This window comes from Saprolegnia diclina (genome assembly GCF_000281045.1).
Source record: "Saprolegnia diclina VS20 unplaced genomic scaffold supercont1.18, whole genome shotgun sequence".
Taxonomy (NCBI): Eukaryota; Oomycota; class Saprolegniomycetes; order Saprolegniales; family Saprolegniaceae; genus Saprolegnia; species Saprolegnia diclina.
The window spans coordinates 611,822-632,852 of NW_008246085.1; the positions used below are offsets into that span (position 1 = coordinate 611,822).

At 62.4% G+C, this 21,031-nt stretch overlaps 9 protein-coding genes across 9 annotated transcripts; 6 read left to right on the top strand and 3 right to left on the bottom strand.

Moving 5' to 3' along the window:
• Positions 1 to 171: 171 nt before the first annotated feature.
• Positions 172 to 2,522, top strand: SDRG_06735 (hypothetical protein). Its single transcript, XM_008612535.1, has 6 exons — positions 172 to 538; positions 593 to 764; positions 820 to 1,124; positions 1,170 to 1,323; positions 1,369 to 1,488; positions 1,534 to 2,522. The coding sequence occupies exons 1-6, from the start codon at positions 420 to 422 to the stop codon at positions 2,401 to 2,403; spliced, it is 1,740 nt and encodes a 579-aa protein (XP_008610757.1). The 5' UTR covers positions 172 to 419; the 3' UTR covers positions 2,404 to 2,522.
• SDRG_06736 (hypothetical protein) lies at positions 2,406 to 3,921 on the bottom strand. Its single transcript, XM_008612536.1, has 7 exons — positions 3,770 to 3,921; positions 3,283 to 3,728; positions 3,164 to 3,235; positions 3,031 to 3,120; positions 2,846 to 2,983; positions 2,637 to 2,799; positions 2,406 to 2,590 (listed from the first exon to the last, which is right to left on the bottom strand). Exons 1-7 carry the CDS (start codon positions 3,894 to 3,896, stop codon positions 2,451 to 2,453), a joined length of 1,176 nt encoding a protein of 391 aa, XP_008610758.1. The 5' UTR covers positions 3,897 to 3,921; the 3' UTR covers positions 2,406 to 2,450.
• Positions 3,922 to 4,200: 279 nt separating this feature from the next.
• SDRG_06737 (hypothetical protein) lies at positions 4,201 to 6,534 on the top strand (the record flags this gene model as incomplete). Its single annotated transcript, XM_008612537.1, has 6 exons — positions 4,201 to 4,875; positions 4,925 to 5,195; positions 5,240 to 5,892; positions 5,934 to 6,284; positions 6,327 to 6,399; positions 6,452 to 6,534. 6 exons carry the CDS (start codon positions 4,201 to 4,203, stop codon positions 6,532 to 6,534), a joined length of 2,106 nt encoding a protein of 701 aa, XP_008610759.1.
• A 98-nt stretch (positions 6,535 to 6,632) lies between these two features.
• On the top strand, positions 6,633 to 11,541 carry SDRG_06738 (hypothetical protein; the record flags this gene model as incomplete). Its single annotated transcript, XM_008612538.1, has 11 exons — positions 6,633 to 7,226; positions 7,273 to 7,453; positions 7,499 to 7,593; positions 7,643 to 7,865; positions 7,911 to 8,334; positions 8,378 to 8,720; positions 8,763 to 8,954; positions 8,999 to 9,093; positions 9,142 to 9,193; positions 9,234 to 10,611; positions 10,664 to 11,541. The coding sequence occupies 11 exons, from the start codon at positions 6,633 to 6,635 to the stop codon at positions 11,539 to 11,541; spliced, it is 4,455 nt and encodes a 1,484-aa protein (XP_008610760.1).
• A 24-nt stretch (positions 11,542 to 11,565) lies between these two features.
• On the top strand, positions 11,566 to 13,953 carry SDRG_06739 (hypothetical protein). Its single transcript, XM_008612539.1, has 14 exons — positions 11,566 to 11,683; positions 11,732 to 11,775; positions 11,819 to 11,886; positions 11,932 to 12,293; positions 12,336 to 12,395; positions 12,437 to 12,544; positions 12,595 to 12,771; positions 12,815 to 12,952; positions 12,993 to 13,102; positions 13,146 to 13,227; positions 13,269 to 13,346; positions 13,396 to 13,493; positions 13,539 to 13,657; positions 13,703 to 13,953. The coding sequence occupies exons 1-14, from the start codon at positions 11,594 to 11,596 to the stop codon at positions 13,900 to 13,902; spliced, it is 1,734 nt and encodes a 577-aa protein (XP_008610761.1). The 5' UTR covers positions 11,566 to 11,593; the 3' UTR covers positions 13,903 to 13,953.
• Positions 13,912 to 16,249, bottom strand: SDRG_06740 (hypothetical protein). The gene has a single exon (XM_008612540.1). It carries the CDS (start codon positions 16,202 to 16,204, stop codon positions 13,940 to 13,942), a length of 2,265 nt encoding a protein of 754 aa, XP_008610762.1. The 5' UTR covers positions 16,205 to 16,249; the 3' UTR covers positions 13,912 to 13,939.
• Positions 16,250 to 16,551: 302 nt separating this feature from the next.
• Positions 16,552 to 17,871, top strand: SDRG_06741 (hypothetical protein). The gene is made up of 7 exons (XM_008612541.1): positions 16,552 to 16,680; positions 16,730 to 16,892; positions 16,935 to 17,001; positions 17,051 to 17,169; positions 17,218 to 17,256; positions 17,298 to 17,417; positions 17,461 to 17,871. Exons 1-7 carry the CDS (start codon positions 16,571 to 16,573, stop codon positions 17,818 to 17,820), a joined length of 978 nt encoding a protein of 325 aa, XP_008610763.1. The 5' UTR covers positions 16,552 to 16,570; the 3' UTR covers positions 17,821 to 17,871.
• SDRG_06742 (hypothetical protein) lies at positions 17,841 to 18,541 on the bottom strand (the record flags this gene model as incomplete). The annotated part of the gene is made up of 2 exons (XM_008612542.1): positions 17,841 to 18,431; positions 18,476 to 18,541. The coding sequence occupies 2 exons, from the start codon at positions 18,539 to 18,541 to the stop codon at positions 17,841 to 17,843; spliced, it is 657 nt and encodes a 218-aa protein (XP_008610764.1).
• Positions 18,542 to 19,255: 714 nt separating this feature from the next.
• Positions 19,256 to 21,014, top strand: SDRG_06743 (hypothetical protein). Its single transcript, XM_008612543.1, has 2 exons — positions 19,256 to 20,865; positions 20,932 to 21,014. The coding sequence occupies exon 1, from the start codon at positions 19,327 to 19,329 to the stop codon at positions 20,299 to 20,301; it is 975 nt and encodes a 324-aa protein (XP_008610765.1). The 5' UTR covers positions 19,256 to 19,326; the 3' UTR covers positions 20,302 to 20,865; positions 20,932 to 21,014.
• The last annotated feature ends 17 nt before the right edge of the window (positions 21,015 to 21,031 follow it).

A 21,031-nucleotide genomic window follows, 5' to 3' on the forward strand; every position in this document is an offset into this window, starting at 1 on the left:
AACCATTTTTACCTTCTTTTTCATGTCCATCGTGTTCCGCTGTCTGTGTAAGACACCTGGCCGCCGAATATCAACGCACTTGAGCCCCACGGGCATGCAGTCGAAGCGTTTGCTCAGGTCTGGCATGGGGCCGCTGCTTCCGGGCTTTGCTATACTCCGCTAGCCATGCACCACGGACCAGGACATGTAGTAGCTGCGAGATGTCTCATCAATCTCGATGCAGCCTACATCGCAATGCGGACGTGGCCCAAGCTAGCGGCCAAGTCCTTGCGACCACCGACCTTGAGCCATGAATGGAGCTTGGCGAACGTTGCGCGGCGCCTGGGCTCGGGGTCTGCTCCACCGGTTAATTATCCGGATAATCCACGAGAGCGCTCATTTGGAATTTGCGATCGCAGCAAGCAGGAAGAGTCGAGCGCATGGCGACCAAGGCGACGCAGACGCCGGCGCCGGGCAATGAGGATCCGTCGATGGAGCCGACCGAGATGCGCCTCGTCGTCGCTCGAGGACCGAAGCGGTCGCGGGGTCCCGCCACGGTGTACGCAGTGACACCCCCAACCCTGGCTTCCTAACGACACCATTTATGCTGCAGGCCCCCCAAGGCGCCCACTGGCCGCAGCGCGCGCGTGCGAAAACCCACGACTACGTACACCCCCGTGATTGAAGCCAAGAAGGTCGGGCGAGGTCGGCCGCCAGGGTCCAAGTCCGGGGCCGCGACCGCCAAGGATCCGGTGAAGCGACTCTTGAACCGCGTCCGTGCCCGCGTACGAGAGACTATCCTTCGACGTCCTGCGCTCATGGACCTGGTGAATGTGTTAGCTCTCCCAGCTTCGATACCACACGACGTACATTGAAACGTACGAAGCCGATGGGTGGCGCAAGCGAAGCACCGAGAAACTCAAGCCGAGCGGGGAGCTGGAGAAGACCCGACGCAAGCTGCGCTACGGCAAGCAGATGCTCTTGGTCGACATCCGAAGCTTCCAAGAGCACTATGCAGCGCATCGGCCGCTGCCGCGCGACGCCGGCGAGATGAACGAGGAAGACATTTTGTGCGCCAAATGCCTCCTCTCGACAACAGCGCCGGACAATGACATATTGATCTGCGAGTCGCCGGGCTGCAACCGGTGTGTGCTTACAGCTGTGTACGTAACCTCCTGACGCATCCATAGCGTGTACCACCAACAGTGCCTTGAACCGGTCTTGCTCACAAAGGACCTTCCGGCCGAAGACGTCGACTGGTACTGCCATCTGTGTCGCGGGATCTTCGAGGCCCTTCGGCTGACCAACTTGTCCTTTGGTACGGCGTGGATGGCCGTCGAGGAGGTACAAACTCTCGCCAATTTTGATGTGCAGTTGAGATTATATTAGGTGTTTCCCGACCTTGAGGCGGAGACGACGGCCGCCGAGACAGACCTCATTCCGTCCGACTCGGACGACGAAGACTTTACCGGCGTCGATTCCAAGGACGAAGCGAGTGGTGATGGCGAGGTATTTCACTGCCTTTGCGAATGACACGGAGTGATTCCGTCCTAGTCTGGAGACGGCGGCTCGGAGGAGGCAATGAGCGACAGTGAAATCGCGTTCCACAAACAAGCGCTCGCCACGGTCGAACCCTCAAGCGGACCGCAGGCAACAAAATCAGCCAATGGGGACGACGCTGTTCTGGTCACTGGAAAGCGCAAGCGATCGGTCGTCGACTACCAAGCCTTGCTCGCGCAGATGCCCGCGGACGATGACGACGACAACGATGAGAACGAGTACGCGCCACCCGATGAGAGCCTCTCGGACCACAGCAATGCGAGCTCGTCCGACGAAGAAGACGAAGAAGACCTGGCGACCCTTATCGTTGAAGGCAAACGGAAGCGAACACTAGTCGACTACCTTGCTCTCAACGGCCAGCTCTTTCCGAACGACGCGGCGGGGGACGAAGAAGGCGATGTCGAGTACGCTCCGAGCAAGCTCGAAACGATTGCCGAATCGTCAGACGAAGACATGGCTGCGGGCAACGACGACGAGTTGCCTCCCCAAGTGAAGGAGAAACGCAAGCCTGGCCGGCCACGAAAGCCCGTGGACCCCAACGCACCACCGCGCAAGCGCGGGCGTCCACCGACCAAGCACCTCAAACTGGCGGCAGCCGCTGGAACGATCTCGTCGTCCACATCTGCTGCCAACACGGAGACTGCACCACTTCTCAAGCGCGAGCATCCGACGGGCGAGGCTGAACAAGGCCCGCCTTTGAAACGCAACTCATCGCCGCATGTCGAAGGGACGGCAGCGAGTAGCCCTGGCGACTCCTCGATGTCACTACCGATCTCGCTAGCGCCGTCAACAGGACCCGCGGCACTAGGAAAGCGACAACGGACGCCCGTAGACTATGTCGCTCTGAACGGCGCGAGTCCGTAGTAGCAAGGCCTTGGTAGCAGGTAGCCGAGTCAATTTACTTTTATCGTCTAGTACATGGGGAAGGCTGGGTCGACGCGTGCTGCCCACGCGTCGAGGCCGCCTTCAATGTGCCACACGCGCGTCGTCGACTGCAGCAGCAAGAGGGCGGCGTCGACCGAATCCACCCCCCGGCGGCAAAGTACGTACACTACAGTCGAAGAGGAAGACGCGTTGGAGGCGCGAGTGCGACGTACCTGGCTTGGACGCAGGAACCTGCGAGAGGTGGGCGGGAAGCGCTTTCAGCGGGATGTTGACAGCGTCGCGCAAGTGGCAAATGGCAAATTGAACCGGCTCGCGCACGTCGAGGAGGCAATAGTCAGCCGGCGACGACGCACGTCGAAGGGCCGCGGCCAAGTCCTACAAGTGTCCATCAAGACGCTTTTCAAACGGCCCGGGTTCGAACCTCGACGCTCATTATGTGGTCGGGCGACAGCGACGACGGCAGCGCGCAGGTACGAGCACTAGTGGCCGCCGAGTCGTGCGCCGACAAGATCGTTGGGCTCTCGCCGCACACGGCGCAGTCCTTGCGCTTTGGCGGTAGCTGCATTAGGTTGAATTTGCATCTTCCGAGGCGAGCATCGCTAACACCTTGAAGTGGCGGACGCTGCCGTCGAAGGCGTCATAGAAGGCCTGCGTGCGGCTTAGCGGCGCGCCCATCCCAGTGAGGACTTTGACCACCTAGACATGTACTGGCAACCAAGTGCAGGACGAGCGTCGCCACCTCCATCGCCTGCATGGAGCCGATGATGCCGGGCACGACGCCGAGCACGCCATTGTCCGAGCAGTTGCCAGTCTACGTCGTATCTCGCGTCAGCACCAATATCGCGAGGCGGAGCGTACGATGCCAGCGGGCATGGCGTTGGGGTAACAACACCGGTAGCACGGGCCACCCTTGTAGTGGTATACGGTCACCTGCCCTTCCAAGCCCAACGCGCTCCCGCTCACGAGCGGCTTCTCTTCAAGGACACAGACGTCATTGACGAGGTACCGCGTCGCGACGTTGTCCGAAGCGTCGACGACGACATCGTAGCTACGCACAAGCTCGGCGGCGTTGGCAGCCGTGAGAAACACGGGGTATGTAGCCAGCGAGAGGTGCGGGTGGCGGCGCTGGAGCTCGTCACGGGCACTCTCGACCTTGAGCCGCCCGATAGCTGCCTGCGTGTGGAGCACCTGCCGATGCAAGTTGGTCTCATCGACAACGTCGCCATCGACGAGGCCAATGTGACCGACGCCCATACCACCGAGGTAAAGCAGCACGGGGCACCCGAGCCCGCCCGCGCCGACCACTAGAGCCACATGATGTTCGCCCTTGCATCGCGTTGTCTACCTAGCACGCGGGCCTCGAGGAGCGCCTTCTGCCGCTGGACGCCAAAGTCCGCAACGAGGAGCTGGCGGCTGTACCGGCGGTTGGCATCAGCGCCGAGCACCGTCTGGAAGCCGTCATTTGCCATCATATTGCGTCTTTCTCGCTGCGGTCGGTATACAAACCACAAGAGAGCCCGAAATAGAACGCAATGCCGTTAAACAGGGTTTACTCACCACATCGCCGTCGACGGGCGTCGAGAAGAGGGAGCGATAGCATGGCAACGAGACAAGCAAGTACAAGCAAAGCACCGGCTGTGCACATGCTACGATTGCGCTGCAGACGCCTTGTGAGTGCGGCCGTGTCGTGCTGGTAGAGGCCGCGCGCCGTCGAATAACGCGTTAAATGCGATCATACTGCGTTTTTTGTTTCCGTCATCCAGTTTGCAACGTGCCATGAGCAGCAGCGAGAGCGAGCGCCGAACTGCGAGCGAGCCCAGCGGCAGCCCGCGCCTCCAAAGACAGAACTCGTCGTCGTCGTCCGTGGCGTCGACTTCGCTCCTCCGGAGCAACTCGAGCTTCCGAGGCGCGCTGCCAGGTATGCTCGAAGGCCGCTTTCTCGGGGTCCTCGCGTCCGGCCTCGTCGACAAGCGGCGCGAAGGCGCGGTCCGCGCCGGGTTTGCGCGCCGCCTCTTCATTCTCAGTGTGCGTGGGCTCCATTACTACCGCAAAGGCGACGAACAAGAGGTCTTTGGCACGGAGCGCGGCCAGCTGCCGCTCAAGGACGTCGGGTATGCCAAGGTCGTGCCCGAGGAAGAGGCGCCGTACGGCACCATCGAGGCCGGCGTCGACTCGCACTTTGTGGGCATCTTCTCCAAGCAGCACACGCTCACGTGGTTCCTCCGCGTCGAGTCGGCCGAGTCGGCCAAGTACTGGGCCACGTCCGTGAACGCAGCGCTCGAGATTGGCAAGAAGAAGGCGTTCCCGACGGAATGGACCGCCGAGATGCTCGACATGTACACCAAGATTGCTGTCGGCGTGCCCGCGTCCCCGGAGGTCAGCGACGGTCGCCAGCCGACGCCGGCCGCAGTGGCTGCCCCCAGCGGCAGCCTCCCGCCGTCCCCGTTCTGGGTAGGCACAGCTCCATGTATGTATTCGTCGGCTCAGGATGCATTACTAGAACATGCAACCCATTGTGCTCGGGCTCTCCATGTCGACGGCGGCGGGGCGCGAGCGTCTCCTTACGCGCAAGCTCGAGCTCGAGAAGGACGTGCTCCTCGGACCGATTCCGCTCAGCCTCAAGGTCAAGGAAGCGTGCTACTTTATCATGAACAACCAGGACGTTGTCGTCTTGCCGCACGCGCAGCTGGCGCCGATCATCGCGTCCGTCGACGCGTCGGGCCGCGGCAGCCTCGAGTGCGTCCTCAAGGGTGCGCGCACGGCCATCACTGGTACTACTACAAGCTCCATCGCCTCGCTGATTGGTTGTACCTAGTGGTTGCGCACGTGACGCGCGTCGTGTCACGCGTGCCGTCCGCGACCCTCGCGCCCGAGCGGCCGCCAGTGCCGAGCCTGTTTACGACGTCGACGACCTTTGGCGCGCTGTACCTTGTGAGCTGCGGCATTGCGCTCGCCTTCTCGCCGCCGTTCCAGGGCGTCATGAAGGTCACTGCCACGCTTGGCGTGCTCCTCGCGCTCTCGGTGCTCGGCGTCGCGTACCTCGACTATGCGCAGCTGGCGTCGGTGCTCCAAGCGTCGGCGGCCCGCGAGTCGCCGCCGTCGCCCAGCGCCAGTCTCTACAATGTCGTTCTGCGCGTTGCGTCCGTGGACCTCTTGTCGCCGGACGAAGCCGCCGAGAGCGCGACGACCGAAGCCGAGACCGCCGACCAGCGCCCCGAAGTCGACGACGAGGAAGACGCTGTCGTCGTGTCGGTGCCCGTGCGGCCCGACGTGATCCCGGAGCTGGCGTTCTCGCCGCGCTTCCTTGCAGCTGAGAAGGGCGACGAGGCCAAAGGTCGCGCGCGCTACGAGGCGACTCTGCAGTGGCGCCGCGAGAACCACGTCGACGGGATCCTCTACGAGGTGCAGCCGCATTTCCACCTCATCAAGCAGTGCTACCCGCAGTACTTCCACGGCCGGTCCAAAAATGTATACGCCGTATCGTTTCAACTTGATACTTATGAGAGTAGGGCAACTGCGTCTACTACGAAAAGCTCGGCAAAATCGACCTCAAGCGCCTCAAGAGCGCCGGCCTGAGCTTGGACCAGCTGCTGCGCCACTACATGTACATCACCGAGTACCTCTGGCTCATTCTCGAGCCGTCCGACACGGGCCGGACCATCTCGGTGCTGGACGCCGAGGGCGTCGGGTTCTACGACCTCACGGGCGAGGTCATGGAGTTTGTTCGGCGGGCGATGGCGTTCGTGTCGGCGCACTACCCGGAGCGCAGCGCGCAGATCTTCATCGTCAACGTCCCGACGTGGTTCAACGTCATCTGGAAGGGCATTAGCCCGCTCGTCGACCCTGTCACGAAGGAGAAGGTCGCTCGAGCTCTCTCCACCGCGGAGGCTCATCGCGCGTAGATTCGCATCTGCAAGGGCAAGATGGTCAAGGAAGAGCTGCTCAAGTCGATTGATATCGCCGAGCTACCCGCTGGTATGCAGTGTATTTTCCACTGGATAGAGCATTACGGTGAGAATGCGTGTAGACTATGGCGGCGACGGCCCCGCGCTCGGCGGCTCGGCGGAAGAGAAGGCGCTCGCGGCGTACGTCGATCAGTTTACCCACTAAGAGGCGTGAATTTGACGCGTTTACCCTGTACCTCTTCCATATGCATAATATTAACTATGAGAGGGACCCGCATCCGCACCCGCGATTCTTGGACGACGATGTTCGATGGGACCGACGACGACGGGAGCCTCGAAGACCTCGAGCGAGAACTCGCCGAGTGCGAGCAAGAGCTCGTGCTATGGAAGCTCCGCCGCTCCCGCGCTCTGAAGAAGCGAGCGCTCGAGGCGCTGCCAAGCCCGAGCCCCGACGCGTCGCCCGTCGCCGAGCTGCCGATGGAGCCAAGAACCGAGACGTCGCTGCAAGCAATTGCGAGCTCACCAGTGCGAAGCCACAGTCCGCAATCGTCGAGCCCATCCGCCCATTTGGTACCTGTGCAGAGCCCGTTGCCAGCGCCGATTGCGAGCCCATCGCAAGCCGAGCCAACAACGGTTCGAAGCGAGTTGCCATTGGCGCCCGTTGCCAGCCCAGAACCAAGCGCGAGTCCGACCATGTCGTCCCATCTGACCATTTCCACGACCACGTCGGCGAGTGCAACGCCGCAACGCCTCACGTCGCCGCTGGGCCCGCTCCCGGACGAGGCCAGCCAAGAGGATCGGCGGCTCCTGGTCCAGAAACTCCGCGAAGAAAAAGCCAAAGTCGCCCGTCGCGAAAAGATCGCCGAGCTCGAGAAGGCCGCGGCCGAAGCGCTCAAGGTAGTCGATGACCTTCCTGCAGCATCGATCCTCATGAGCTGTGTAGAAGCAACGCATTGCGCGGGAGAAGCTGGAGCGCGTCAACCTGCAGCGCGCCGCCGCGCCGCCACCGATCCGCACGACACACACGAACAAGCGGCCGCTGCCCGTGTCTGCGACGCCGCCTCGGCACGCCAAGCGCCAAGTCATGCCCACCGACAAGCCGCTGGACCCCGAGGCATTGGCCCGTACGTCGTCCAACTCTTCACGCTCGCAATAACCACTGCGTCTAGTGCCCAAGGCCGTGGCGCTGCCGCTAGCGTCGCCTGGCGACCTCCTCTCGCACGTCTTCCGCGTCTGCACCCGGTCGCTCATGCAGTCCAACAAGGTATGTACTCGACAAACGACCGAATGGACCACCACCACCGCATGTGCAGTCGCTCTCGGTGCCGCAGCTGCAAGTGCTCTGCCAAGAGTACTTTGGTAAGGAGTTTGGTCTTGTCGCGCAGGCCTGCGGCGTGGCGTCGGCCGACCTCGGCCAGCTCCTATCGCCTTACGCCTACTTCCGCGTCGCCGTCACTGGCCTCTCGGCGCCGTCATCGCCCGTCGACGCGCCAAGCAACGAGTGGCTCATCCCGTCATTGCGCTGCGACTCGGCCGGTACATACTCGAATGTCCTCGACATGTTAACGACGGGTGTGGTAGATGCACTCGCTGCATTTCTCCACGCGTCGCGCGAAGGCGTGCTCGGCGTGCTCCAGCTCACGTCGGTCCTCGCGTCCAAAGAGAGTGCGCTTCTTGACGTTGTCAAGGCGCATGCGATGCTGCACGCTGCGGCGCCAAGGCGGACCTTCCTCGAGCTCTGCTGGCCGCGCGCCTCCGAGGTGACGATGCCGGCTCTCTCCAACGGACTCGTGTTTCTGCATTTGCTCGAGCGGTCCGAAGCGACGCGTGGCGGCAGCGCGGCGGCAGCGACAAGCAGCACGCACCCGACGACGCCGTTTCCGCTGAGGGACGCGTCGCCGCTCGTCTCGCTGCGCTCGTTTCGGTTTACGCCGGCGTTTGCGACGCTGTACCCGACGACGTCGGTCTTGAGCAACGCGTTTGCCCACCGCATTGACCCCAACAAGTCGGCGCCGTGACTGTACGTGGGGTATTCACGCGGTGCGTAGGGTGCTCTGTCCTTTTGAGCTCCACGGCGTCTGCAACGACGACCAGTGCAACTACCAGCACGAGCGCGACTACGCCGTGTCGTCGTCGACAGCGCTGCAAGATCTCGGACGTCTCCACCCGCTGCCCGAGACGGACGCCAGTGCCAGTGCCGAGTCGATCGCGGCGGCGTGGGTCAGTACCGTGCAAGCCGCGTCAGCAGCAGCTTCGGACGTGCTTTTCCTCCGCGGGTCCAAGGCGCCGACCAAAGCGAGCGGGGCCCACCAAGCGTGGATGGACTTTACGCAGAGCCTCGTCTCGTTGCGCAAGATGGAGTATGACTTGGGTCTCGGCTACTTGGACGAGGTACACTGCTAGTAAATGGACCCGATCGCGACGACGACGTAGGATGAACTGCCAATGCCGAGTCCGAGTCCAATGACACCGCGCCCACACCAGCAGACGAGTCTTCGGGATGCGGACCAAGATATGGAGGTCGATGACGACGAAGATTTTCTCGCGCTGCCGCCGGCCGAGCCGGTTGCGGTCCTGTCGGGGCAGCGCTACCACGCGAAGGAGTACCTTCAGCACGCCATTCACGTACGCTGCAAAGGAGCCGCTTTTGGCTTATCGACTGGTGGTAGGACTTGGAGCGACAGGTTGCGCTCAACCCCGAGGACGCCGATGCGTGGGTCTCGCTGGCGCTCATGCACCTCGACATGGAGCTGCCGCCGCACTTGTATGTCGACTGCTGTATCGGCTGCTGAGTGCAGCTTTCTTCTCGTAGGGACGACGTTGGCGTGGTCTCGAGCGACGCCCACCTCCGCCACGTACTTCAGGTCGGCCGCCTTCTCCACGGCAGCATCTCAAGACACGTAGGCGTTGCGGAGCCGGTTCCACGCAGCCTCGAAAGAAAAGGAGGATTTGGCGCTGGAGAAGACGCTGCACGTGCTCAGCCGCGCGCTGGAGATCGAGGCAAATGTATACAACAAGACGCTCTGGCGCCTCTACTTGGCTTTGTACCCAGACGACGCGACGCGCCAAGAGCTGGCGCAGGAAGCACTTCGTTTCCTGCCGGCGTCCCGGTCGCTCTGGCTCACCTTCTTGGACCGCGGGCGCTTCGAGTCGGTCGGCGTCGCCCAGGTGCTCTACTACCGGTCGATCGAAAAGCTGCTTCGGCACGGCGACCCGGACACGAGCTCTGCCATCGTGTACGCGCTCGTTCTGCGGCTCGTGGCCCTCTACGTTGGCGCGGGCCAGATCGCGGCGGCTTATTCGCTGCTCTTGTCACTCTTGGTACCCGAGAAGGCCGACGCCAAGCCCCTCTGCTTTGCGTCATTTGAGTTTCACGTGGCCGAGTACTGCCAGCTCTGGCTCCTCCTCGTGCATCTCGATGCCTTTGGACGCCTGCCCGACAACGTCTTGGAGAAGGCGACGGCGCTCGACTGGGTCGTCGTGCGCTGCGCCGAGCGACTGGCGTCCGACGCGATGCTGGCGCTGGCCGTGGCCAACATGCCCCAGGATGCGTCGCTCTTCAACGCGGTGCTCCTCCTTAATTACCTTGTGCTCTGGCCTGCTGCACGCGCCGACGTATTGCCCAAGCTTGTCGACGCGTTGTCGATGGCGTCCGTCGCCGACGACGACGTCGTGACGCTGCTGCATCACGCGCACACGATCGTCGGCGGTGACGCGGCGCTGCCGACACCGGCGTCGGACTCGCCGGCGCACCTTGTGTACAGCAAGAACGTGTCCAGCTTGTATCCGCGCGGAGCCGTCGACGCGCCCGACGTGTGGGCTGACAAGCAGCTGCTGTCGTGGGCCGATGCGTTTATCGACGGAGAGGGAAGCGTCTTTACCGGCCTGGCGCTGCTCGAGTTCATTGCAGCAGTCGCGGGGTCGCCTGTCGCGTCGCGGCAGCTCGACTGGCTCTTGCAGCGGCCGCGATTCAAGTCGAGTGTTCATGTGCGTGCGCAGCAGACGCTGTGGTGCTACCGTCTCCACCTCGAAGACGCTCTGGACGCGGTCGAGGCCGTATGGAAACGGTACTTGGCGTTCGCGGCCGACGACGCCATGCCCGTTGCGAGCGTCCGCGCGGCCGTCGACTGGTGTCTCTCGCCGCCAACCCATTCGGCGGCGCTGAAATTTGGCGTCTTCCAAGTGCTCCTCCGCGCGCTGCCGAGCTCGATGCATGCGGCGCTCTTTGCGCGGTATCTCTACGTCCTCGGCGGCCACCCGCCGTACCTCTTGGCCTTTGCGAGTAGACAAAAGATGCTACCTCTTATGGCAGAAACTGAGCGCTGTATGTGTAGGCACGTCGCTCACGGACCGCCACCGAAGCAGTCTCAAGCACGCGGTTCGTGCGTGTCTCGAGAATACGCACGTGGGCGACGCCGACCTCGTCGGCCTCGCTGTGCGCCTCGAGCTGCTCGTTGCGCCGACGCGCGCGTCGATGCTTCGTGTTCAGTCGCTCTTGCGGTCGTCGGTGCGGCGCAACCCCGTATCGGCTGCGCCGTGGCAGCTTGCGCTGTCGCTGGAGCTCGCGCTCGGAAAGCAAAAGGCGTACGCGGACGCTGCGTCCTTCTTGGCGCCGACGTGGGTCGAGTGTGGCGTCAACGTGAGCGCAATGAACCGAAGCCACGCTGCGTGGGCAACTGCCTCCGCCATTGACGTCTCGAGCCAGCGGCTCGTCCTGCTGCCGCCTTCGCTCTTGATGCTGGCGCACCTCGCCGAGCTGGATCTGTCGAGAAACTGCCTCTTGGAGCTGCCCGAAGCGCTCGGCCGGTCGTTCCCGCAGCTGCGAACCCTCAACGTGAGCTGCAATGCCCTGCGACGCCTGCCCGACGCGATCGGACACCTCAAGTCGCTCGAGGTCCTCGACGTTGGCCACAACCACTTGACCGAGCTCCCGCTGCTGCTAAGCCACCTCACCAAGCTCACGGCGCTCGACGTCTCGTACAACCTCCTCGCGACCGTGCCCATGACGCTGCGTGGCCTCAAGCAGCTGCGCCACCTCCGCGTCGCCGGCAACATTGCGGCCGTCGACGCGTGGCGGCGTGTCGTGCCTGGCGCGGGCCTGGACGGCGGCAGCAGCTGCTCGCTTTGCCAGGACGGACGCCACACGCAGCGGCTCAATGGCGTTTTGCTCTGCCCCCGCTGCATCATTCAGGCAATGGCGCCCCTGCTCTAAATTTAATCGCAAAACTCTTTCCCATTTCAAGTCTGGTCTCAACCCCCGAACGATGCAGAGCACGATGGCGTCGCCACCCAAAGCCAAAGCGCCGGACGCCGCCTTTCTCGAGAAGCTCGCCTTGGACGCGGGCCACGTGCATGTAGTCCCTGCATCTCGTGGCGCCACGTCATCGTACGCGCTTGTGTAGGTCGAGCTGGCGACGCCGGCCCGTCCGCTCAAGGTGCTCGTCGGGTACGCCCGTACAGGATGATGTCGAGAGCCATGGAGTGCGTAGGACGTGGAACGTCGGCAACAAGATGCCGCCGTCGACGCCCGAGGGCCTCCACGCGTGGATTCCGGAGCGTCCGTGCTGCGTTAGATTGAGTGGGTGCCAAGATGCTGCGGTAGATGGCGGCGATTTTGACGTGATCGCTATCGGGCTCCAAGAGAGCTCGTTCAAGAAGCACGCAAGCAGCCACGAGGTGCTCGAGAAGACCGAGAGCATCGACGATGAGGACGAAGACGACGACGACGCGACCGCCGCCGCCGACGTCGACCCGGCACCAGCAGAGCCCAATGAGGTAGCAGTAGCAGTGGAGACGACCGAGCTGCCGGTGCTCGTCAAGTCGGCGTCGTCCAAGCGCAGCCTCTTGCCCCACTACGCGTTTTTCCAGCAGCTCGAAGACCACGTCGGCGCCTCGTACACCGTCGCGGGCTCGATCGAGCTCATGGAAATTCGGCTCATCGTGTTCGTTCACACGCGAAACAAGGTGGGACCTCTCCGTCTCGGCGCCTCCTGACGCAAGCAATAGTGCACCGACGTGGAGAAGACGACCGAAGCGACGGGCGTCGGCAACGTCATTGGCAACAAGGTACGACTCCATCTCTCGCCGCCGTTCCGACAACCCGTTAGGGCGGCGCGGTGCTCAAGCTCGTCGTCGACGGCGTCTCGCTCTGCTTTGTCAACTGCCACCTCGCGGCCCACGAAGCGCAAAAGTTCCTCGACCGCCGCAACAGCGACGTCGATATTAGCGGTGACGTGGCAGCGGCTCATGCGATTGCCTGATGTAGTGCGCCGAGATCCTCAACGGCGCGCGCATCGGGCACAAGTCGCTGAGCTTGGACCACCAGTTTGACCACGCGTTTTGGTTTGGTGACATGAACTACCGCATCAACCTCGAGTACTCGTCGCCGACAGCGTCCAAGGACACGCACTGGGACGACGTCCATGCGCTCGTGCTCGCCAAGGTCCGTCTCGTCTCTTCCATGAAGGCTAATGAAATCCCGGTAGGACTATGCGCAGCTCAACGCGAACGACCAGCTCGCGCACCAGCTCGCGGACGGAAAGGCGCTCGTGGGTTGGCACACGGCGCCGTGCCTCTTCCCGCCCACGTTCAAGCGCGTGCGCGGCCAAGTGCACGAATTTACAGTGCGTCGATGAACGTCGTCGCCAACTGAGTGCGTCGTAGCGCCAGCGCGTCCCGTCGTACTGCGATCGCATCCTGTGGACGTCGCTGCCCGGCTACGCCAAGCACTTGACGCTCACACAATACGACTGCGTCGAGTCCATTACGACGAGGTACGACGAGCAACACTTTGGACGCGCCGTCGACAACATGTAGCGACCACAAACCGGTGTTTGGTGCGTTCGAGGTCGGGCGCTACGCGCCGCAGGTGCCTCCGACGCCAACGCGGCCGCACCAGGTTGGTCTACCTCGGTATCATGGTTGACGCAAGCGGCGTAGAGCTTGGAGGTGTCCTTTGCCGGCGTCTCGGCCGAGAACCTCCTCGCGATGGACTTGACGGGCACGAGCGACCCTTACGTAACCACCTAGATATATCATGGACTATGCGACATGACCGAACTACTAGATCAAATTCTACTGCACGATCCCGGGGCTCCTCGTCGACGACGAGGCGGGCAAGCACCATCCGCACACCGGCATCGTCAAGGCCACCGTCAACCCTTCGTGCGTCCCGACTGCGATCACATCATTGGGCTAAGGCTAAAGTAGGTGGAGCGACGACGTCATGCCAACGCTCAAGATCAAGGCGCGGCTGCACGAGCTCGAGAAGGTGCATCTTGTGCTCGTGCTCATGGACTACGACGCCACGTCCGCCGACGATGCCCTTGGTACAAAGCCATCTTCCGGCGGACATGAATGACCGAGAGTCGTAGGCGAAGTGGTGCTGTGCCTTGCTGACTTCTACGCGCAAGACGCCGGCGTCGACTTTGAGCGCAAAGTGGTCAAGAACGGGGTCGGCGCCGGCATCCTCCGCGGTACCGTCACGGTCACGCCGTCGACCAAGGCGCTGGCCGACTGGGAAAAGCCGCCGGGGTCGTCCGCCGTGCCGGGCTGCACGTGCGCCACCATGTAGCTAGGCAACTGTGCATAGAGAATGGTTATATAGTGCGTTACGCCGACGACATGAGCGTGTCCTTTTCGTTCACGAGCGCAGCAAACTGCTTTTGGAGCTCGACTTCCTTGAGCTGGAGCGCGTCGACTTCGCGCGCGACCTTGACGAGGCGCAGCGGCAAAGCGCTGGCTTCGAGCGCCTGGAGGTTGGCAAAACAGTGGCGATCCCGCTCCGACTGGAGCCACGAGGCCTGCGTCGTCTGGAGCGCGGACCCGAGCGACGCGCACTTGGCTTCGTACCCGCCGTGGAGGATCTGCGCCTTCTGTTCGAGCTTACTCGCCTTCTTCTGGAGCTTGGCGTCGATTTCGTGCAGCCGCTTGAACTCGGCCGTGAGCAGACGCACTTGGTGGTCGAGAGGCAAGGTTGCCATCTCCAATACCGAGCGCTCGGTCGGGTCCCACACGTACGCGTCCTGCAGCGCATGCCAGGTCGTCGCCCCGAGCTCCGCGTCGGCCGGATGCAGCTTGGCCTCGAGTGCGACCTGGCTGCGCGCGTGGTGGAGTGCCTCGTCGGAGATCTCGGTCAACAGCGGTTTCTTCTTCTTGGACGACTTGGTCGTCTTCTTGCTGCTCCCGTCCGCAATGTCAAACGCGAGGAGCGCGCGGAGCTCGTCGGCCGCGGGACCATCCAGCGCCGACAGCGTCGAGCCCTCGGCGTGCAGCGGGCGCGGCAGGTTGCGCTGCACCGCGCTGGACCGGCGCAGCGCGGCCTTCTCCGCTTCTTTGGCCGCCGCCGCCGCCAAGCGGGCCTCACGCTCGCTGGCATCCTCGGTAAAGTTCTCAGCGTGTTCCTTGTCGTCGACGACGTCGGGCATCGCAAGCTCGTACTCGTTCTCGGCCGACGGCAGCTTGGCAAAACCCATCTTGAGCTCCTGGGCGAGACCGCGACTGCGCGCCTTCTCCGCTTTGCGCGACGCGTCGAGGCCGAGAAGCGGCTCGGCGTTGATGCCGAGCTGGTCGCGCATTGGCGTCCGAAGCGACGACTGCGGCGTCCGGAGGGCCGACGCGAGCGGCGTCGCCTTGATGAGGTTGCTGCGGGGCGTGATGCCGCCGTAGCCTGTACCCGCTTGCAGCTCGACGTTCTCGCCACCCATGAGCGGCGTCTGCGCACGCGCCAAGGCGGCCTGGTTCGCCGCTTCTTGGAGCAGCGCTTCGCGGGAGGAGCTCGCCGCCGTCGCACGCGCGGGCGTAGCATGCTGCTGCGGCGTCATCTCGTAGTTGGTCAAGAGCGCCTGAGTCGACTGCGCGTGTTCGAGTGCGAGCATTTGCGCATGGGCAATGTCCTCCGCCCCTTGCTTGGCCAGCGCCGAGAGCTCGTCGTTCGAGACCATTGGCGCCGGAAGCTCGAGCGGCTTGCGCTTGATCATCGTGCTCGGGTCGTTGAGCGCGTTCATGGCCGCGATCTGCTGGGGCAGCGACGTCGTGAGCAGCTTCTTTTGACGACGAGCATCCATGCGGCGGTTCTTCTTCTCCTCCGCGTCGCGACGAACACCCTCGAGCTTGTCGAGGTACAGCGCCGCTGCCTTCGGATCCAGCGCACCGCCGGCCGTGGCCTTCTCCGTGCTCACGTCGTAAAAGCCGACGGGCGCCTTCTTCTCGAACGGAATCTCCTTGACGTAGTCGATGTACGTCTTGCGCCGCTTGACCTTGAAGACCGTGCCTGTCTCGCGGCTCCGGTCAAAGTTGATCCCCGCAGCCTTCAGCTCGCGCCGCTTTTGCATCGAAGCGAGGCGCTTCGCTTCCTGCAGCTGCTTTTCGCGGGCCTTGCGCTTCGCCTTCTTGCCCTTCGTGTTGGCCAGACGTGCGCGGGCCTCCGAGAGCATCTCCTTCTCGTCTTCATCCATGTCGATGGGATCGGGGCGCGCCGGCTTGTTCTCCGGGTTCGGGTCGATCTCGCCAGGACGCAGCCGGCGCGGGTCGTCCGCGTTCTCCGTGTCCTTGGACTGCGCAGCATCGAGGAGCTTCTCGTAGTGCTCCATGCACTGGGCAGCCGTCCGGCCGACGATCGGAGCGATCGTGCGCCACTGCGATGGCATGAGCTTGGCTAGGTGCAGCAGCTTCTCCTCTTCCTCGCGGCTCCACTCGGTCTTCTTGATGCTCGGATCCAGCCATTCGTACCAGCGCGCCTTGCACTGCTTGGCCGACTTGCGCGCCAGGAGCGACGCGACGCGGGCCCACTGGTTCTTGCCGTACTTCATGACCGCGGCCTTGAGGATCTCATCCTCCGTGTTCTTCCACACGCCCCCCTTGATCATGACCCGCATGGTTGCTTCCTTGGCGTCCTGGAACCGCTCGTCCCAGAATGTGGCAATATGAAACAAGGATTTTGCCGAAATATAGGGCCAGGGCCGAAATCTAATTGCACGCACCCTTAACGAGCTGCCCATTCCAGACTGGAAACGGCTCAGCCTGCGAGGGCGCTAGCTATAAAGAAGCGTAGGGGCGAGGTGCTTTAACCTACCTACCCCACGAGCGCTACCGGGCCATGCCTCACTTGCATTCATCTACCAGCAAAAGGCGAATGCCAATGCATTCGAGGCATTGTCCTAAACAGGATCTTCTTAACGGCTAGCCGTTCATCTTCCAGAGTAGCCGACCGGTTTGGATCTCGGTTGGAGGCAATTTTGAACATGCGCTTTGCCTGCCCGGATCCGGCCTGCGGGATCGGCACGAGCGTTCCTCCGGCCGCCGATGTTCCTGCAGAACTGCGCACGCATGGGCTCGAGTACGCAGTCCAATGGTTCGTGCTTCTGATTCGCATCGCCGATGCCAGCTTATGTCGTTGCTAGCCTCGGCTGCCTCAGCTTCGCATTCCCGTGCGACGCCTGCCACAAACTGTCGCCGATCAAGCATGGCCGCGCGGGACTGCTCGTGTGTGGCCACTGTGGCTTCATGGAGGTGCTCGAGGAGTCTGTTCGGAAGGCGCTTCAGCTGCCGCCGTTGCCGATCGAGGTAGCCTGCAACATCTTCGGCGCCAATACTGGAAAGGCGTAGGACGCACTGCGCAACGAAGTCGTGCACATTCGAGCCGTACAAGAGCAGCTCGCCGCCGCCAACACGCGTGCGTCTTCATGTCATGCTTGACAAACCACCACTCTCAACGACCATAGCGTCTCAAATCGGCTCGACGCCAACGCTTCGAGCCAAGGTATCGGAGCTCCGAGGGTCGTGGATGGCTGTACTGCAGCAGCCGACGCAGAACGCCAACAGCGTCACGTGCAGCCTCACGGTATGACAATATGGAGGCGCCTGCTGGTTGGTAAACACGCGTATGTAGATGCTCAAGCTCTTGCCGTCGACGGCCGAGGCAACGCCGGTAGACGCTGCCGAACTCGTAAGCGTCTCAGCATGCTCTAGGACGACCAAGAGTGGATGGCATCGACCATCGAGTCGTTTTACCAGCAGCGGCCGCAGCTGATCCAGCTACGAGATGCATCGACGCAGTCGCTCGAGCTCGAGGCGCAGCTCGTGGCCAAGGTTCGATTGCTTGTACGATGGCTACCGCACACTACCACTGTAGAAGGCGCTAAGTGCTGCGGCGCTGAGCCACTTGCGGCGCTACGAGCCGTCCCAGTCGCAGCAATTTGAGGCGCTGACGTCGCCTTTCTGGGCACTCGTGGGGAAGGCCAACGCCCAGTTGCGGCGCCTCGTTGCCACCGCCCGCGACCTTGAGAGCGCCTCCGCAGACCCGTCCTCGACAACGAGCAGTGCTCCGAGTACGGCCGCAACGTGGGCCAACCCCCGTAGTCGGCGGCGCGCCCGTTCGGTGGCCGCTGCCGTGTCGCCCCACGACCTCCGCCTCCGTGTGCTCGCCGAAGAGTTCCAACTCTGGCGTCACATCTGCCGTGAAATTGCTAGCGTCTGTTGCTCCGAGCAGTAGTTAGTCGATTAGTCAAGGTACTAGCTGTTGAAGATACGCGTGTAAAGCTGATCGTGGCGGCCTTGGACTAAGTCCAGGTACGGCGCCGACTGGTACGCGTCGTCCACAGGCCGGTCCTTCCGCGTCTGTAGAACGGTCTCGGCCACTTCGGCGAGCTGCATCTGGAGCTTCGCGCTCTCGATGGGCCCCACGAGGTTTAGCCGCGTCGCTGCGCTCAGAATGTCTCGCAGCGTAAAGAAGAGAAGGAGCCGCTGGCTCGCGAGACTGTCGAGGCCCAGCGCACCGCAGAGCGTACCAAGCACGACCACGTGGTGGCCCACCGGGCGCGTCTGCTTGATCGCGCGAAGCACGGGGAGGTGCGAGTACGTCTGCGTCGCCACGCGCAGCAGCGCGGTGCCTTGTGCGATGGACGCTCGGCGCGCGACGTGGTTGGTCGTCATGGCATGCGCGAGCGCATCGAGGCGCGCAAAGTTCTCGACACAGGGGTTCGCGTGGGCCTCGCAGAGGAACGGAAGTAGGAGGTTCCCGGTTTGGTACAGCGCCGAGACGACGAACTGACGCAGCGTCGTCGTGTTGGTCACGATCTTCTCCTGCACCGCGCTCTCAAGGCCCTACGTGAGCCATAGCATCATTCCGCTCGCTCCTAAGCGCCTACGAGCGAGTGGGCAAAGCCGCCCGTCGGGTACAGCGAGTCCACGAGCTGCCACGTATGCCACTCCATCGTACTGCCGGCGTCGATCGAGGGAACATCGCCTGACGCTATATTATCCGGACAACAATATCCGGATATTACTGGTATCCGGAAAGAAAGTCCAGCATTGCTGCAGCTGGACCGACAAAGCTGCTGGCAACGCAGCGCAGTTGCGCGCGTGCAATCTGTCGTTCTGATCGCGACGCCGTCGGCCGCGGCGTCCATACCTGGTGTCGGTAGACATCGCACCAAGCGGCTTGTCGTGCAGATATGGACGCGACATGACCACAACGTATGGCTATCAGCCGCCGAGCGGCGCCAGTCCGCCGAGTCCCACGCTTTGGCTACTTCGCTTCCGCGACCGTGTTCTCTTGGAGTGCAACCCGCGCAACATCTCAGACCAAGCTGATTCAACTGGTGGTCCGTTTGGATCGTTTGGATAGTACGATGGATAGTACGATGGATAGTTGTGGCGTGCGTCGTTGACCTTGCCGAGGAGGCCAGCCCGCCCTTTACCGACGCCATGGCGCGCTCCAATCGGAGCGTCCGTCGAGCCAGCACGTGGCTTGACGTCCAATTGGCACTTGAAGTGCGCGCGCTTCCACGCGCATTGCTGGTCGGTCGCATACAAAGACCAAGTGCAAGCGTAAGCAACAGCTGCGTGAGTTCCAAGGTAGTGTAATAAATTGCCAGTTCATCGAAAGAATGTATTCGGAGCCGCCAAATAAATTAAAATGCTACGAGTGCGACCAAAGCCCGATTCCGAAACTTGGATCGAGCATGGGATTCCGCGATCTCGCCTGTAGCGCGCAAGCATGGACGGCTACAAGTACCTGCTCGCCAAGATGAAGGCGAGCCGCGGCAACCAAAGCCGGCTAGGCAGCTTCGCCTCCGTCGGCTGCGCGTCCTACGACTTCCACGGCGACGACGCGGTCGGCTACGGGCCCAACTACATGGTGGTCGCAGACGGCGTCTCGGGCACGCAGAAGGCCTCGGGCGTCCTCGCCCGCCTGCTCGTCGCCGAGACGTTGAATGGTCTCGAGAAGCTCCGCCGGCGAGCGCTCGAGGAGCCTATCAAGACGACGGACTTTCGGAACCAAATGGCGCTGGCGATCCAGGAAGCTCGCCACATGACGCGGCGCAAAGGTCGGTTCGACTCGGCGCTCACGGCCGTGTACCTCGACGCATCCACGAGCCAGCTCTTCGTCTTCAACATTGGCGACTGCAAGTGCGTGCTTGTCCGGAACGGCGCTGTCGTCTTTGAAAGCGACGCGATCATCTACGATTTCAACGTGCCGGCCGTCGTCTCGACGCACAACGACATCCATTACCCGAGCGAGTCGGTCGAGCTGCAGGTCGCGACCTACATGCCGGGCGACATTTGCATGGTCTTCTCAGACGGCGTCCACGACAACTTGTACGTCGACCAAGTCCTCCGCGCGATTGCCGCCCACCCCGCGCATGGCACCGACATTGCGCGAGCAACGGTCCGTGCATGCCGAGATACGTTCGCCGGCAGCACCGACTTTATCCCGTTTGCTGTTGCGGCTGCCGGCTTTTGCGCGACGGCCATGGAGGAGATGAAGACGAACGACGCCATCTCGGCCGAGGACTTTGACGCGTTTGAGAAGAAGTGCGCGGGTCTCCCGGGCCTGGACCGGCCGATCTTTGGGAAAGAAAAACGCGTCAAGAACCTCGCCTTCTACTCGGCATCGAACCTGCTCACGTTTGCGGGCAAGAAGCTCGGGAAGAAGGACGACATCTCCGTGTGCTGTGGCATCATCGCCTAACCCTCCCGGTCGTTTCGCAGTTAGTTTTCTTCCTTGTCCCCATGTCCGTACTAGTATACTACCACAAATAGTCCTAAGTATATATTAAGCTAAAATATTTCCTTGCTACTCGATGTCGCATGCAGAACTTGGGCTGTTGACGCGACGTCCAAGCTTCTCGTGCAGCTCGCTTCTTCCGTCGAGACGGCTCGGTGTGTCGCTACCAAGCCACGCCAGCCTCTGGGGCTCCTCAAGGACGAGCGATTGTCAAGCCTACCCTCCAACCCTCCAGCACTTGCGGGATCAGAGGGCTGTGTGCAACGAGTACTATATGGTCAGACGTGCGCGCGTGCAGCGCCACGTCATTTGAAGTTTCTCGGCCAAGAAAATCCTCCTTCCGCGTCTCGCGAAGGGTTCCTACCATGCAGGACGCGTCAGCTAGATGTCGGCAGCCGCGCTGGGATAAGGACCAGGTGGGATCCTCCCCGTCGGTGGTCCCACTCTGACCACCCAATGGAGGTGCGAGCGTCCACCGCGCAGAGCTGCGGAGCGAGGTGCTGAGCGGCAGCGAAGACATGAAACGCTGTGGGTTCTAGATTTGCCGACGCAATTGCGGCGCAGTTTTGGCGGATTCACTGACCATCTGTATAGAAGCGACGCGATTTGAGTCGGTCGCCGAGTGGGATCGCTCGCATGACAAGCGTCGCATTAATAAAACCGGAATTTTGCGGCGATTCAAATTTTATAGCCC